Source organism: Miniopterus natalensis, chromosome 19, assembly GCF_054644295.1.
Source record: "Miniopterus natalensis isolate mMinNat1 chromosome 19, mMinNat1.hap1, whole genome shotgun sequence".
NCBI lineage: Eukaryota > Metazoa > Chordata > Mammalia > Chiroptera > Miniopteridae > Miniopterus > Miniopterus natalensis.
Window position 1 is genome coordinate 15,385,494 of NC_142099.1, and position 17,151 is coordinate 15,402,644.

Here is a 17,151-nt window from a genome sequence, read left to right on the forward strand (position 1 = left end):
AGCTGCGCCGAGAGACTCGGATGGATTCGGCTCCTTCTAGATCGCCCCCAATCTGCCCTAGTCCGCGGAAGAGGCGTGGGAGAGTCCCATTAGGATCGCTCCTGCTATTTTGTTACATTATTTAATAGGCTGTCTCTGCAGAGCCAAACGCAGCCTTCCTATGCTTTGCTCTCTCCCGCGTGCTCTCTTAGCCGCTACTCCACCCCCACCCCCAAAACTGTCGGAACTGCAGGAAACGTTAAAAAAAATTTTTTTTTTTTTTAAGGCAGAGAGAGAGAAGAAAATTTGATTGAGATAGTGGTGGATTTTCTCCAACAAGTTTCCCTGCAGCTGTTATCAAAACATGCAAATGAGATTTTCCAACAGGATCTTAAATCTGGAGGAGCTAACGCCGAGGCAAAATAATCTGCCTGTTTGAAGTGACTGCGGGTTTCAGTTTGCCGGTTCTCCCTGTGATACTATTGCAGGGGAATGATAATTAGACCTTTACTTGAAAAATCCAAAGGGGCTCTCTGCTTTCTCTTCGCTCACTCCCTCCCTCTCTCCCTCCCTCACCCTCTCTCTCTCTCTCTCTCTCTCTCTCTCTCTCTCTCTCTCTCTCTCTCTCTCTCTCTCTCTCTAGCTCAGATGTTGGCAAAGGGGTTTTTCTTAATCAGACTGCTTTTGGGTCCGAGGGAAAGGAGGAAGGAGATTGTGATGGAGAAAGGGGGTCTGTAAATCGTCAGGCACCGCACAAAGGCTTTGCCACGTAATTACAGGCTCCTATTAAGTCGAGATCTGCCCTCCCAGGGGTCTCCAATTTTCTTGTATTCCGCACAAAGCGTCCTCTGCATGCCAGTTTGTGCCTTTTGAAGTGCCAGAGAGCTTCTTGATCCAACTGAGAAGGAAAAGGCGCTGGGCGGCAAGAAGAGGGGGAGCGAGAAGGGAAAGGGGGGAAACCCACCGCCACCACCCTCCTTCGGACTCTCGAAGCCCTACTTTTTTTTTTGTTCCCCTCCTAACGAAAAGTAAAGTGAGAATCCTGCTCTCCAGTACATCTGCAAGACATCACCCTCTCCTCCTGAAACTTTAGTCACTCCTGAGAATCCACAGGAGTGCCGAGAGGGGGAACACGTTTTCTTGAAGATGTTTTAAAGCTGGAACAAGCCTTCTTCTGTTGGTGCTTGAACTCTTGCCTGGGAATAACTTTTTTAACCTTAAAAAAACCCACTTTGATTCTTGTCTCCCACCCCTTCTCTCTCCCGTGTTTGCCTGGCTCCCCCGCCCTGCTGGCCTCCCCTCGCCTCTCTCCCCCTATTATTTTTAGTGTGTGCGTGTGGACGCTTCTGGAGAGGGAGGTGGAAGGAATTTTTTTTTTTTTTTCCTCCTGACTTGAACGTAGGGTGACTTTTTGACTTTATTTTTTGGTGTGGATTATCTCTTTGGATCGCGCCGGACTTGGCCTCAGGAAAGCAACCGAGGCTGTCAGAGGCTGCGGCGGGAGGACGCTGAGCTCCGCACAAGGGGGTCCCCCCGCCCTCTTTCCACGTTTTTTTGCCTTTCTCTCTCCCTCTCTCCTCTCTCCCCACTCCCCCCGCTCTCTTCCCCACTCGGCTCCTCTCCCCCCTCGCGCCCACAGCGTTTGGTGTTGATTCGAGCGGGAAGAGGGGGGTGGGTGGGATCGGAGGGGGAGACCATGACCTCCAGCTACGGGCACGTTCTGGAGCGGCAGCCGGCGCTGGGCGGCCGCTTGGACAGCCCCGGCAACCTCGACACCCTGCAGGCGAAAAAGAACTTCTCGGTCAGTCACCTGCTAGACCTGGAGGAAGCCGGGGACATGGTGGCGGCGCAGGCGGACGAGAGCGTGGGCGAGGCGGGCCGGAGCCTGCTGGAGTCGCCGGGACTCACCAGCGGCAGCGACACCCCGCAGCAGGACAGTGAGTGAGGGGCGCAGCCCCCCCCCCCCCCGGCTGTGTATCCCGGACCAAGGGCGGGGGTCCGGGCTGGGCGGCTGGAGCCCACCCGGGGCCAGGGGGAGAAAGTAGGGGGCGAGGAGAGGCGGTGGCAGTGGCCGGAGGAAGGGCCGGTCACAGACGGGAAGGGCGATGAGAAGAGGGCTCGGCGGAGGGTGTCGCCAGGGGGGACGCTGGAGGGAGACTCCGAGGCCCTGCTGTCGGGGTCAGGCACTCTGCTGCCGCGGGCCGTCGCTGAGGCCGCCTGGGCTGTCCCTCCGTCCGGGGCGGGCACGGCGGCCAGATCTCCCGGCTCGCAGGCGGCAGGGCTGGGAAGGGGTTTTAGAGGGGCGCAAACTCGAGCAGCCCGCCCTGCTTGGGAAGGCAGCGGGTTAAAGACGCTGCGAGCAGAGCCGCAGGGCTTCTCCGGGCGGCGCGGGCCGGTTCGGGGGCAGAAGGGACAGAGGCGGCGAAGGGCGCAGCGCAGGGGGAACGGGACCTGCACGCCTCTGGTGGCGCAGGGCGCGCGGGCTCCGGAGGCCTGGCGTGCGGCGTGGGCTGCGCTGGAGCGCCCGGCCAGCCTCCTGAGCTGCCCTCTGCCCCCTCCACCTGCAAATGGGTTGGAGACCCTGGCAAAGTCAAAGGCCTCAGTGGGGTGAAACCCAGCTCCTGGCCCGCATGATCCCGCACGAGACGCGCAGGGCAAGCGTGGGGTCCAGTGTCCAGCCCGGTGTCACTTTGGAAGAGCTGTCTCTATTGGCACCAAAACCTCCAGAAAACTCCACGCACGGTGTGGCTTCCTCACCCTTCCCGATTGGTAGCGCACCCTCAGGAACTTTTCCTGGCGTTAACCATGCCTTAACACGGGACTCCAGGTGTATGCCCGCGTCCCTGAGTCTGCACCAGACCTGTCACTCAGCTCATCCCAGGTGACATGGGGCTGGATATTTCCTCCTTGAGGTCTACACGAGCCTAAACTTTACTGGAAGTTTAAAAATGAGGCTGATCTCTTTATGGGTCACTATTTGCCGGCTGCTATTTTGTCTTCAAATTTGGAACTTGTGGAACCAGGCATTCTGTGATTTTCAAAAACATAGCCAATGTCAGATGCTCAGAAAATAGACAAAGTAACCAGACCCAGAAACAGCTAGCGGCAAGGCCTGGGCAAAGTGGTGGTGGGAGCCCCGAGAGGCTAAAGCAGGCCGCAGGAAGCCTGCCCTCGCCCTCTTCCTTGGTCCAGGCCTGGGCTCCCCAATGTGTATTTTAGCCAAAATCAAACTGGGACCTATGTACTTGCAGAGGCAGAGGGCGAAGGGAAGTCTGGCCTGGCCTGTCACTAGGGAAAGATGGCCAACTCTGAGGAATGAACACCCGGTGTCCCCAAGTGTTGGCAAGGGCTAGGCACAGAGGCAGGGGCTTCCTTGTCTCAGGTTTTGGTGCTGGGGGCTGCTCTTGCTGCGTGCACCGGCAGCAGAATTAATTGCCTGTGTAGACACTTTTAGCTCCAAGAAAATGCACTGTGAAATATTCTTTTTAAAGATTCTACTAGGGAAAATTTAAACACACGAAGAGTAGGGAGAATAATATTCCGCATGTCCATGTGCCTATCGCCCAGCTTCACCGATTGAAGAGTAGGGAGAATAATATTCCGCATGTCCATGTGCCTATCGCCCAGCTTCACCGATTCTGCACATTCCGCCGTTTCCCCCCACAGCTAATGATCAATCGCAACAGTTACCACTATTCCTAGCCTTGGAGGCTGGACCCACAACAGAAAACAGAGCCCTGAAGAAACTGCTGCGTAGAAGAGCAGGGTGGGGCTGGAGAGACCAGCCCCAAGAGCTAGGGGAGGGCTGGATGAGCAGGCCTAAGACCTGTGGCCACAGCGAGCTCAGGGCCCAGGCCAGCAGCAGCGCCCCAGTGCAGTGTGCTACAGGGCTGAAGGGATGCCGGTTATTCCCCTGTTTTGGTTCCCAGCAGATGCCACAAGAAGGGAGCTCGGATTCCTGGTGGCCTTCTAGTGGTTACAGAGCAAGGCTGGGCCAAGGAAGCTGGCTGGGAAGCACCCCCACGCCCAGGTGGAGGCAGCCCTCAAGGTGGCAGAAAGTGACCCAGGAACAGCTCCTGAGACCCAGGCCTGGCGCTGCTCAGGCTTCGCTGCTGTGCACATGGCATCTGCCAGGGGCATGAGGACATGCAAAAGGCAGAGGGCTTAATTAGGGACAGTGTGTCGTGAGGGAAAGCGATGAGAACAGCAACCTGCCCACTTGATAACTGAGCACACCTCAGAGTTTCAAGGAGTAACCAGGCTTAGTGGGGAGTGGACCCCAAAAAGAAATGGAAGTTCGGAGGCCAGCCAGGGAGAGGACGTTGAGGAAGGATGGTCGACAGTTACAGAAGGAGGTTGCAGAAAGCAGAGCGATGTGATTGGGACAAAATGACCGTCACCTGGGGCTGGGAAAGTAGCTGAGAAAACATACGCACATCACATGTGACAGGCCTGGTTTCCCAGAGATGGCGAGGGGCCTGTTCTAACGAGTAGTTGTTGCTTTTAGAAATAACGTTCCCTCGTCCCCCTTTCCCATCTCTGGAGAATTGGAGGGTCTGGTAAGTTGGGCAATAGCAAGTGTCCAAGAGGACCCTTGCCCTGGGCTCTCGGGCCTCCATCAGGAGTTGCCCAGGAAATTGTGGTAGGCTACCTGGCAGCCAGCACCGGCTGGGCTCCAGTCCGCTGGAGACGGTGAATCAGAGACGAGAGAAGTCTCTAGGCAGAGGACTAGAGCTGGGCTTTGAGCGCGTGGGCTTTGAGCGCGCCAGGAGCAGAGGCCTCACGGAGTCAGGCGCGCCTTGCAGCCTGCTGGGGGTCTACTCCAGAGTGGGAACCAAAGATAATCTCCGGAGAGATGGGGAACCTCTGAGACACCTTTTACTCTTCCAGCTGTGTGGAAACAGCTCCTTCCAAAATTTTCTTTGGGGCTGAAATTAGTAAAACAGACTCCATTTACACTTGCAATTTCAGATCATTAATACTGCAAATTTTCTAATTACTACCTGGGCCAACCTTGGCAAAGAGGAACTAAGTATCCTGTCCAAAGTGAGGTCTTCCGCTGATCTTCCGCACCCCCACCCCCTGAAAGTCTGTTTCCAGGTTGGTTGAGATTCTCTCCACTTGCCTCTCTGTAAAACGACTTTTCTCCACTACCGATTCTCCCAGCCCGTAAATTTCTCAGACTTCTAGGTTCAAATACCTTAAGGGTTTAAAGAAACGGTTCTTTAACACTGTTAGGAATGCAGTGGCTAGTGGAGGAGTGTGGAGTGTGAAGGGGGGGTGGTGTTAGATCGGGGGCAGTCACGGAAAGGAAAGAGGAACAGGTCATAAAACAGGCAGACCTACTCCTAGGAGGACGGTGCATCCCGCTGTCATTTCTTAATCTGAACTTCTGCAAACTCTTTAAAAGAAAAAAAAAAAAAAAAAAGCCTGCCTTCCACGTTCCCAGCCTCTAAATTAGTGAAACCAGATTGTCCTAATAAGACCTTTTGTTGGAAACACATGTAGTCATAAAAAGGTAGACGGAAAGTCAATTAGACACGCGCGCGCACACGTACACACTCACAGGCCGGCGCTAAGTGTGCGCGGGGCCCAGCTGGGGCCCGGCCGGGGCGGATGCAAATGCAGCACAGAGGCCCGGGAAATTGATTTGTCACAAAGGAGAGGTGTAAACGCGGTGCAGAGGAATCGCCCGCCCAACCCCCACCGCCACCCGCCACACACCCAGGGGGCCCCCCTCCGCCAACTATATTTGTCTCGAGATAAACGCCCAGGGGAGCGGGAACCTTCTCCAGGCGCTCCCCAGTCGGAATTCGCATCAGAGTATCAGTTTCCCTGGAGTCTCCGCGTTTGCGACGCCTACGGCGCCAGATATTTTCTTAGGGGGCACCACCCTGGGGCCCTAGAGCGGGTGTGGCACTCTGAATTTGGGCTTTCATTATCTCGGCTCAAGGGGGAGTCAAGAAAATACATCGTTTTAAGGGTAGCTTGGGAAAAAAATTCTCTTTAGAGGAGGTAGTGAAATCCAGGATGGTGGTGGTGGGGTGTCACTGAGTCCCCAAAGTCCAAAGTCAAGTTCAGAAAAGAGGTGGTGAATCCTGTTTATCTTACATGCAAGGGCAGGGGCTGGATGGCCTCTGTCTCTTAATTAATTTTGGAAAACTGACAGTCTGGTGACTCCCACCGCTTTGGAGCCAAGGACCGCGTGGAGCTTGCAGCGTCGGGAAGGTGGGCCTGTAAAGTCCGAGGCCCCGGGCTGCCAAGACACCCTGCTCCAGATCCCCTGACTCTAAGAGACAGTCACTGTCTCCACGTTCGCTTCTCCGCTGAGGGCCTTCCCAAGCCTCTGGAGCGCCTGTCCCGCAGTTCAGGCGTCGCGAAGCCGGCGCTCTGGCCGAGCGACCTCGGCCTTCCCCCGCGCGCTCAGGTCAGAGCGCAGCGGCGTCGGGCGGGCAGCCGCGGGTCACACGGGTCCCTGCCGTTTCTTCATCTTCCCAGGGCCTCACTTTAGATTTTACAACCCGAGTGGATAAATCATCTCCAAACCAACAACATGTCACGCGCCCACTCCACCCCACCCCGCGTGAAAAATCCCCAACAACTTCAGAAACTTATCTTCCTACCCCACTGGCTCAGATCTGAGTTCTGAACGCCGTTCGCCAGCAGCCGCCTCCGGGATGCTTTTTCACATTTAAATGGCATCAGTAGGTTTTCAACCAGGAGGATCCCTAGACCAATTTGATTCATACTTTAAAAGACATTGTTTCTTTTACAATTCCTCCCCTCCTTCAGCAGGGCACCCCACCAAAGCAGACCCCCAGCTCCCGGAAAACCTTCTCCATCGAAGAGGCGCGCGGGGCCCGAGGGTGCCGCGAGGCTGCCAGTCGGCGTGCGCGCCGCGACCCCCGCCTGCCTATGCTGCCGGCGGAACGGTTCGCACAATACAAACTCCCTTTTACCCTTTCAGAGGGATGGAGTCAGCAGAAGCCTTAGGAGGTACAACTTTTAGAAATCGGGGCAGTCCGTTCGTAGAGGAGATAAGGTTTGCGTTTTGCCTATTTTTTTGAAGGGAGAAGAGTGTTTGGGGAAAGAATCTCCCCGGAAGAAAAAGTGAAACGGGGGCTCAGCATCCTCCAAGGCATTCGTAAATTCAACCAACAGGATCCTCGGAGTATTCCGCCGAGCTAGAGATTAGGCATTTATAGGAACTATTTGATAAGGGGACAACTCCTTGAGGCCTCTTGGTGTCCAAATATTTACCTGTGGCGCACGCCGCCCTTCGTTGCAATCACTGGGCGCTCTCTGCGCTCTCGGTTGCGAATTCCGCGTTTTAATTTGATGCGGGGGCCCAGTACCACTCCCATCGTGTAGGTGTCATTTAGCTACCTTTTCAACAATACTAAAAGGATGCATTTGTCAACAACATTATTATTTATCCTCAAGAATTTGGATTCTTGCAAAATCGAATAGTTCGGAGAGCAAGCTAACAACACTCAATTAAAAACCAAGTCTCAAACAGCAATAGTATCAACAAAGGGCTACGGCGTCCCTTTCTCTACACATGCTGTTTCTTATTAAATCAGTCAATACGGAGACACATCGAGGAGACATCTGAGGAGGGACAGTCATCGGTGTTCAGTGTTCGGGGTCAGCGGTTTGTTTTCCATGTGTAGAAGTTTTTGAGTAAGAAGTCTCCACAGTGGTCTTAATCTTAGTCATTTCTTGGTGTCATTTGTCTAATCTAGTGAGGCAGCCCCGAGGAGGTAGCCTTACAGAGAATTATGGGCTATCGATTTTAAGTTTAAGGCTTAAAAAATCACTACGTTTCACTCGTCCTTGAACCACTTTTCTTGATGAAAAAAATACCTGGGAAGCTGATTACAGGGGTGGTGGCCACTCCATGGGGACAGGAGGGGAACCATGGCACAAAGGGTGGTCAGCGAGGGAAATTTTATATAAGAAAATAAAGAAAACATGTCAGAACAAATCAATCACACACACATGTGACTTCTCAGAAGAGTCTGAGGACACCCGGACCCTGAAGGATTCTGTCATTCCCGAAGTTCTCACGTATAGGACATATAGGAATAGGGGTCTGAGTTATGCCCAGAATGCAGCCCTGGGTACAGGGTGTCCCAGCCCCTTTGCTACACCAAGTAGTGAGGGAGCTGTAATTCCTAAGAACTTTGGGGCTTATCTTTACCATCAGTGATTTCCCCAGACAAAGCTCCAAACGGGAAGTAGATTTGAAAAATGTGTATTCATTTGAATCCCCAAGATCCGAGCTATGAGAAAGGACAAGGACAGGTCCTCTGGTTCCTATTTTGTCTGCTTCCATGGAGTTATTTGCAAGGGATTGGAAATTTTCTTAAGGGCTGGCAGCACCGGGAGACTACACAGAAACTCCCAGGCAGGAATAGAGATCTCTGGGGCCTGAACAGCGGGCCTTTTCGAATCTCACCATTTTGGGGAGTGGGATAGGGGAAGGAAGTAAAATAGGGCAAGGGGAAATTAATTCAGTAATTTAGTGAATTTAACTTTTAAAACAGAGCCCACAGTATCTTAGATTTTAATTATCTCCATGTCGGAAGGGAAAAGATGCAAGCATCCCTAGCCCACCTCTGCCCTTGGCCCTTGGCTTCCCAGTTCCAAGGGCACTGGGGCACGGCTCTCTGTGGGTGGGATGTACCCCGAACCTGGCCAGGCACGCCTCTTCTTGCCTTCTCCTGCCTACAGGGGGCGCATTCCTCCCAGGCCGGGCTGGGATGATCCTGCCTTCAAAAACCCTTGGATTCCCCCAGGAAGGAGAATGAGAGGCATGCTGGAAGACCACACTCTACACAAGTAGCAAAAGATGGGAAATATCAATATTGTGCAGACACTCCAGCATAAATAGACGCTACAGAGACGTGGAGATAGCTGGTAGGCGTTGTGCCTTCCTCTTTGAAATGAGGGTGGTCAGGATTCCAGGGTGAGCTGGAAGGGGCAGGAGGGGAGTGGCAACAGACCACCCTTGTTCAGTGGGTGCTAGGGCTGGTGCCTGGGTTCCATGGGGAAGGAGAGGGCTTGTCGCTGAGGAGGTAGGTAGACATTTCTGCACATGAACTCCCAGTGTTTGAAGAAAGTGGGCAGATTTGAGAAATGGAGAGCTGGCAGTATTAGTGAGATGCTGCCCAACTTCCACTGAAGCTCTCACAGCACCAGGAGTCTCAGATGAGGCAGAACACCAGCCCCCTAGAGATGATCCTTGGGATTAGGGTAACCCTCTTTCCCTCAAAGGAAGAAAAATAGGCTGTGCCAAGTTGGGCACCCAAAGCCACTTGCAAACTCCAAATCTGACTCCTGGCCTCCACTGATCCTCCCTTTTGGGGAAAGAGTTTCAAAAGTCCCAAAGGTCATATGGGGGTAAATTCTTAATCCCTGTCTGTAAATCTTGAAATGTTCTACTTCTCTTCTTCCCACTCCTTGACACTGGAGGTCAGCGAAACAAGGCATCCTTGGGAGCAGCAAAGTGGCCAAATGAAAATTCTGTCTTCTTAGTGTAGGTGGTGGTTACTACAGACCTTCCGAGATAATCTGAGTTTGGTGCTCACTAGAAACAGAAGCGGGAGGCCAGGACGGTAAAGGAAATTGCCTTCCCACAAACATTTGTCTGGGAGTAAAAACATTCACCCCTGTCACTTAATTTCTCATCATTAGTCATGTCATTATATTTTAAAGGACCTCACAGTGCTGGAAGGTGGTATAGTTATAAATAAGCATAAAAACAGACCGGCACTCTCCCAGTACTCTAAATATATATGGGGAGGCCAAATCTTTTCAAAGGGGATTCAGATATACAACTTCAAGGCTAAGGGGCCCAAGTCAATCAAAATTGGAGCCAGGATATGCTAACTTTAATCAGCTTGCTATGGGCAAAGGGAAAGGGCTAGCCAGCACTTCAGATATGCAGAGAGAACCACATTTTCTCAAGTTTCCATTGTATTTACCCACATAAATTCATGCTAGTCTGCAAAGAGCTTGGTAGAACTGGCTTGGGTCTGGCAGGTGGTAGGGGACTCAATGTCCTAGCCTCCTGTTCTTGTCTCCTGTCCCCTTCTTTTTTGCATTCTCTGTGCCCCAAATGGCTGTCCAAGGCCTCTGTGTTGCAGAGAAATTGGTGCCTGGAGGCCGCAGAAGTCCTGTAAATACTGTTTTGCAGAGTCCTCAGGAAAGGAGAAGGCTGTTGAGCTCAATGACATGTCATGTACCAGGTCTTTTCACATACTTTTCCTCTCTGATAATTCATTTTATAATAGCCTAGTTAGCGACTTCTTGGGAATTGAATTGAGGTCTGGGGACCCGGTTGCCGTTCTATTTGTTTTCCAGGTAACTCATAAATATATGAAGTGGAAAGTTCCAAAGGAAATAGGTGTTGAATCAAAACCTTTATACCTGGGCGTTGACACATATCACCATTAATCCACACTGGGAGGGGGCTTTAAATAACTATGTACATTGTGACTTTTCTTTCCATTTTTACCAGTGCTCTTTCCCTAAATCCTGGTCTGAATTACAGCAGTCACATACTGCTGGGACAGCAGCCAACCTTTTGTCTGTGTCAGTACGTGCTCAGCTAGGGACAGAACAAGCTCCTATCTTCAGTGGACCCCCTTTCCAATCTAGCCTGAGTTCTAGGCCCCCTCCCCTTTCCACTTCATACCCTTTGCCTCGGAGATCTCCGCACGGCCGCCCATGTCGATAACCATCTCTATGTTGACGACTCCCAGGTTATAGCTTCAAGGTCCCCTTAGAATTGCAGATTCATATACGCAGCTACCTACCTATGCAACATTTCCATTTGAACATTGTAAAAGTGCTTTGACCTCAAAAACAAGAAAACACGCCACTAAATGAGCTCCCTTTCCCCAACCTGACCCACTTACAGCTTTCCCTGTCTTCCTGCACCACCCCATGTGGGCGTAAAACTCAGAATTTCATCCTTGGCCTCGGCCCTTTTTGCCTCTGTCCAATCCATCCCCCGATCCCAAGTTTATTTTCTGAAATCACTTGAATCCATCTCCTTTCTAAACCTCCACGATATCTCACCTGCACTGCTGTACCAGCCTCCTCACTAGCTGGGTCTCCCTGCATCCATGCGCTCCCTCCTCTGCGTGAAGGTAGTGAACAGAGAGGATATTAGGGCCTCAAAGAGTATTTGCTGAATGAATGAATGAAGAATGCCGGCATGTTCTTTTACAAACACACTTTTAAAAATCCATTGCTCTCCCCTTCTTTAGAACTCACAATTGCTTTTCATTCTTTCCTACAACAAGGCCAAATTATTAGTCCTGTTCTTTTGTTTTTTTTAAATCACCTTTTATTGTCTATGTTTCCATCCCTGCCCCAGTAACCTGCCTGTTCACACACACGTGCGAGATCCAGCTCTTTCCCTATTTGCCCTCGTATGCTCCTGAGGCTCCAGTCTCCTCTCTGCTTCTCTGACTTCTGATCTGAAATGTCCTTGCTCCCTGCCCCTTCTGCAAACTTATCCATGAGACCTGTTCCTAATGCACTCCCTCACCTGCTTCATCCCAGACCAAGCAAATCCCTTTCTCAGTGCTTTCTGTAGAAATATCCCCCATGTCGACAGGTACTGCTCAATTGTTTTCTAAATATCTATGGTTATTCATTTATCTTGAGAATTTCTTAAGATTAGAGACTTTTATTGGGGCAGGGGGATGCATATTTATAGTGTGTATAGCACAGCTGCAGTAAGCAAATAAACAGAATTTTTTGGTATCGTCTGGTTGTGCTGTTTTTGCAATTTCCAGCTGCAAGTAATTTTTTGAATATTAGAGTAATACCAAAGTGCAATACTGCTCATTTTAGGAATTGTATTATTTTACATTTTAAAGTTTAAATATGAAAGTTATGATATCTATATCTCAACTGTGGTAGACACAGTTAATAGTTTGGTGCTAAAATGTTTTCTTTTGAATTTTACTAATTTTTGTATTAACATTCTCAATTCCTGATTTTTCTTTAATCATTGGGGGGAATTTTTAATCCCATTTTCAAAGTTTGTGTTTCCCCCAAACTTATTATTAAGAAAATATTCAAACGTGTAATGACATGTTTTTCTCTGTTCCTGGTAGAATGGTGATCAGGTAGGACAGTGACAGATTCCAGGATGCAGAAGTATGTTTTCACGGAGGAAGGAGCACTTATAAAAATCAAAGGCAATGCATTTATCCAGATACGAAAATCTGTAGTGGCCCAGCCCTTAGGTAACACGATAATTATGGAGAAAATATAATTTGTTATTAGTTGAGGTTAAAACATCTGCTTGATGAATGCAAATATTTTCTTTAGGGAAAAGTATTAACAAGTGGTATGAAATCATGTAGAAAGAAAATTTAAATGATGAATCAGATGTATCATAATAATTCATCTTTCTCCTTCTCATGAGAAAGGGGAAGCAGAGAGGGTAATCAGCATTTTTGAGGATTAAAAACCACACTTGCCCAATCAAAGTTCCTGCCGGTCCCCACACCGCCTGTCTCTAAGGGAAGCAAGAACCACCCAGCGAGCTGTTTGCTTATACCCAGATGTGCCGCTCAGTGCTCTAATCCCCAAGTTCGAGGAAAGACCACGGGGCGAATCCTCAACACATTTTAGAAATAAAACGTAATTTAGTTCATTAATCACGAAAACTGAAATCCGCAGTGCTGCTACACACATTTCAAAGGCTGACTCCCTCTGACAAGAGAAAGACAATAATCTCGCTGCGCCTTTGACTGCCCCGACTGTTCTCAGCGCCTCTCGGGGAAGGAGGTTTTCCCTGGTGTGGTCATTTTAACTCAGAATATATGGAGCGCTATTTACATTTATATCTTCTTTTCTGTTTTCTCCACTCCAACATTCTTCTTTCCCAGGGTGGTGAGAGCATCTGTTGTCTGCAATGTTTCAGGGCTGTTGTTTGTTTTGTTTTGTTTTTTTGGTTTGGAGATTCAGGGCTACCTTGAACAGCCAGGAATTTCCAGCAATGTTTGGGTAGGCCTTAAGTACAATCATTTTAGCTGAATTAATACACTCACTGCTGGTTTCTTTAATTCTTTTCCCTGATTTTTTTTTTTTTTTTGGCATAAATTGATGCATTACTTTGTCTTAAAGGATTAATAATAATAGTATGAATGGCAATGTGAGATTAAATATGAAATTGCTTCACAAACTCTAAGAACACCTACTGACGCTATTATGTTTTAAAAGGCCAATTTTAAGAAGCCGGTAGGGATGGCATGATTATTTTCACTTGGCAGATAAGAATACTGTGGCTTGGAGGATTTTATAGAGCTTACCGTTAGGTGACTTTAGTCTTTCTCTCCTGATCCCACTTTAACTTTTTTTATTGTATCCCACTGTCTTTGCTGTCAGCCTAGTTCTTTTAAATGTTAGAGTCCAGTGAAACAATATGGAGTTGAGAAGAGGGAGACCAGCCTGCTGCTTCACAACACATGGCCGTGCTACACAATCTCTTTTAAAGCCTCTAGCTCGTATCCTTGGTTATAAGTGGGCATGTCACTGCTCTGTCTAGCTTCCTCATGGGAATGGAGGAGACCACAAAGATAGTGCATCCGTAGGAATATCTGAGAAATAAAGGACTGAATTTGTGTACGTTTTTCTACCATAAGGAACCAAATAGAGACTTTTCTAAATTATCACATAAAGATTAAAACCCAAGAATACATTTCAATAAATGTATCCCCAGCCCTCAAAAAGCAAGATTCTTTAGTTTAGATTTAAGGGCCTTAGGAGTTTCAAAGCACTTCACTTTCTATTCAGAGAATTCTGTGTGAATTTATGGTTGTGCAATATACAGTAGACCCCCTTATCCACGGTTTCACTTTTTAGTTTCAGTTCTCCGTGGTCAACTGTGGTCCGAAAATGTTCTCATGCATTTTAAATCGTATGCCATTCTGAGCAGCTGGATGAAATCCCACCAGTCCTGCTCTGTGCCCCTGGGACATGAAACATCCCTTTGTCAAGCTCCATACTGTCAATGTTACTACCTGTTAGTCACCTAGCAGCTGTCCCGGTGATCAGATCCACTGCCTTGGTATCACAGTGCTGGTGTTCAAGTCTCCCTTATTATATTTACTAATAGTCCCAAGCACAAGAATAGTGATGCTGGCCACTTGAATGTGCCAACCAGAGCTTGAAAGTGCTTCCTTTACGTGAAAAGGTACGTAGGTGTAGGGAAAACATAGTTTGTATAGGGTTCGCTACTATCCATGGTTTTAGGCATTCACTGAGGGTCTTGGAACGTATCGCCTGTGGAGAAGGGGGGGGGCTATTATATTTGCTGGTTGACTTTAGACAGATCTGTTGTTTGGAATAATTAGATAATATAAACAAAGACTTCAGTACCCTACTTTCCTTCCCATTGAAGGCACTCAGATAGATGCTTCCCCTTTTCCTGCCCCACTGCCGCCACATCTCTGACAAGGATCACTTAGTCCAGGCTCCGATATATATTCAATGTGGTTTCCCAACCGATGTTTAATGCCACTTAATGTTACTAAAATTGAGAATATTCTCATACTCCAAAAGTCACACTCTTACAGCGTGTCACTCACTGAGTGACAGAGTAGATGTCCATTTTTTCATCTATGATTAGAAACTCATGCCTTGTGATTTTTTTTAGTGACACTCATAAGGCCACACATAAGTGCCCAGCAGAGCCAGGAGTCCGGCCCAGAACTTCCTGGCTATGATCATCTTTCAGGTTCCCCTTCCCCTCTTCAGCATGAAAAGTGATGCACATCTTATAAAACTTTGAGATGGCACCAACCTTTTGTATTTCCACTTGCTTCATCCATAACTATGGACTCGACAGTGACTGAAGACAAATGTCCTCCCCCAATTTAGTCACTGAATTTAGTGGAGGATATATGGCCTGTGCTTAGGACATCAGGTGTCAAGACCTCTTATCCCACACCTGACACAGCCAGCAAGTTTCTAGGAGACCAACCCCGTTCACTTTCCTCCATAGTAGAATGTTTCTAACACTGCGCTGTCTCACCACTCTTCTGGGATTTCTGTGTGGTTTGCTTAATTTTTTGTACATGAATAATACTCACCATGTTAACTGTGATTATACATAAAGTTGCTATTGTTTTGCCAACTTAGATTTCCTAGCCAGTTGAGTAAGATAAACATTCTATCCTCAGTCTGACATGTGACCTGCTTTCATATGTATGGCTTTGAAATCTGATAAACCTGGGAGACATACAGACTGCATTTCTATATTGTGAACCATCTGGGGCTCTATTATAATTTTTTTTTTTTTTGCCAAGCAATTAACAGTTAAATCTCCCTGGCATTCTTTGGTCATCAGTCAGCATGCCTAACACTTGTGGTACATGTGAAGGAAATGGATCACCGTGTTTACTGCAGGACTAGTGTGTTCGTGTCTAGAGAAGCAGTTTACCATGTGTCGTATGTGTCAAGAGAGAGTCAGGTCATCTCTTAAACATGGCCAGTGGATATTAGTCAGAGATTAGAGGCACAGCTTTATTGGGAAGATGAGTTCTGATGTATGGGAAAGTGTATGTTTGCTAAAAATGCTGTGTGTATTTTAAAAGATTCTGGAGGGTCTCTACATTGGGGGTGTTGATTACTCTGGGTGACTCTTTAGAGAGCATGGAGTCCTTCCTGATCTAGGAAAGCTTTCCCTTGGTCATTATTGCCTTCACTTCTTCCTATGTTTCTCCCACACGTGGTTCATTTCTGACAACTGTGAAACGTCATAAAAAGAAATAAGCTGATAAAAAGAAATGACAAACAAACTGACTCTTTCTCTGATGTGCTTATAGTCTGATCTTGTATATCTCAAAGTGGGATGCCTAGTTCCCCTGCATCAGAACGAAGTGTCTTAAAATGCAGATTCCAGGGTCCCACCCATAGTGGGTGATTCAGAATCTCCCAACCCACGTGCATTTAAAATATCCCAGATGATGTTTACATCCTGAACAGTTGGGAAACATCCTCACAGACGGCGTGCTCGCGTCGGAACTGGTACCGAGGGATGCATCTCCTCGTGCCCTCCGCTGTACCTCCTGCGCACCATCGTCAGCCCCCCCAAGCATTCTTCTCTCTTCCACCAGAGGCGTAAGGTTGTGGAGACCAGGGCGGAGAGGCACATGTGTGATTGTAAAAATCCTATGACTAATTTCAGGTAATCATTATCTCAGCCCTTATTCTAGAAGAAACGCACGTGCCAAAGGAGGGGCAGTCGTCACACAGGTATGAATATTTGCAGTTGACCTTTAGTTTTAAGTGAGCCTTCAGATGGAAGTATGCCTCATTTAGGAAATTCAAGTTCAGTATTTGGTTGACTTATCTCCTACGTGGTCTGAGAGAGCCAGGTTTTAATCCCCTCCCGTTCAGACACAGACTGGGGGAGGTTGTATTTGGGATCTCAGCCTAACCTTTCCAAGTTGGCCATGTTTAAAGGCACATTTATGCCGTGAGTGGGGTACTAGGCTTGGCGCATGCTAATGCTGCACCGCAAATATCTCCTTTTAAAGTATGTTCCAGGGTTTTTGTCCTAAATAGGGTTTCTATTAAATAACAGACTTTTTTTTTTTCTTTTTTCTTTTTTTAAATGAAGTATATGCAATTCCTAGATTGCTGTCCAAAGAGTGCATGGGACTGGGCTGGGGCTAGCCTGTTAAATGACAGGCGATGTAACCAATTAGAAAGGAGCTCCATTTAAGAAAGAAGGGCTAGTGTGATTTTGGAAAGCCCAAAGGGAAAGAACAAGAAAGGAAGGCCTTCCCAGAGATGAGAGGGGGCCAAGCCTGTGGGAAAATGCTTTCCCGGAGCCACGTCTGCGGCAGAGACCACTGCCGAGCTACAGGCCTCCAGGTCCTTCTGGGATCCTTCTGCGACATGATCTTTGCTCGGGCGGTTTATGACATCACTGGGACCCCCTTGGTGGAATTACAACTGCATAATTCACAGTTAGCTGTTGTTTATTTTGTATTTAATCATTTGTGGAGCACACTGGCAGCGTACCCAGGGGAGCTTTGTGGTTATGCTCCTGCAAATCTTGTTGTTGCAAAATTGAGTACGTCAGAAGTAGTTCACCAAGTGTCATAACATCCCACGTTCAGGCCTTGCAGATGC

At 48.6% G+C, this 17,151-nt stretch overlaps 1 protein-coding gene across 2 annotated transcripts in view; it reads left to right on the top strand.

Moving 5' to 3' along the window:
• Positions 1–583: 583 nt before the first annotated feature.
• Positions 584–17,151, top strand: part of PRRX1 (paired related homeobox 1) — a 64,693-nt gene continuing 48,125 nt past the window's right edge. The window contains exon 1 of one of the 2 annotated variants that reach the window (XM_016221414.2): positions 584–1,916. In XM_016221414.2, the coding sequence (XP_016076900.1) occupies positions 1,676–1,916 (241 nt within the window). In that variant the 5' untranslated portion in view covers positions 584–1,675. The remainder of the gene's footprint in view (positions 1,917–17,151) is intronic. The other variant, XM_016221415.2, reaches the window with a different exon arrangement.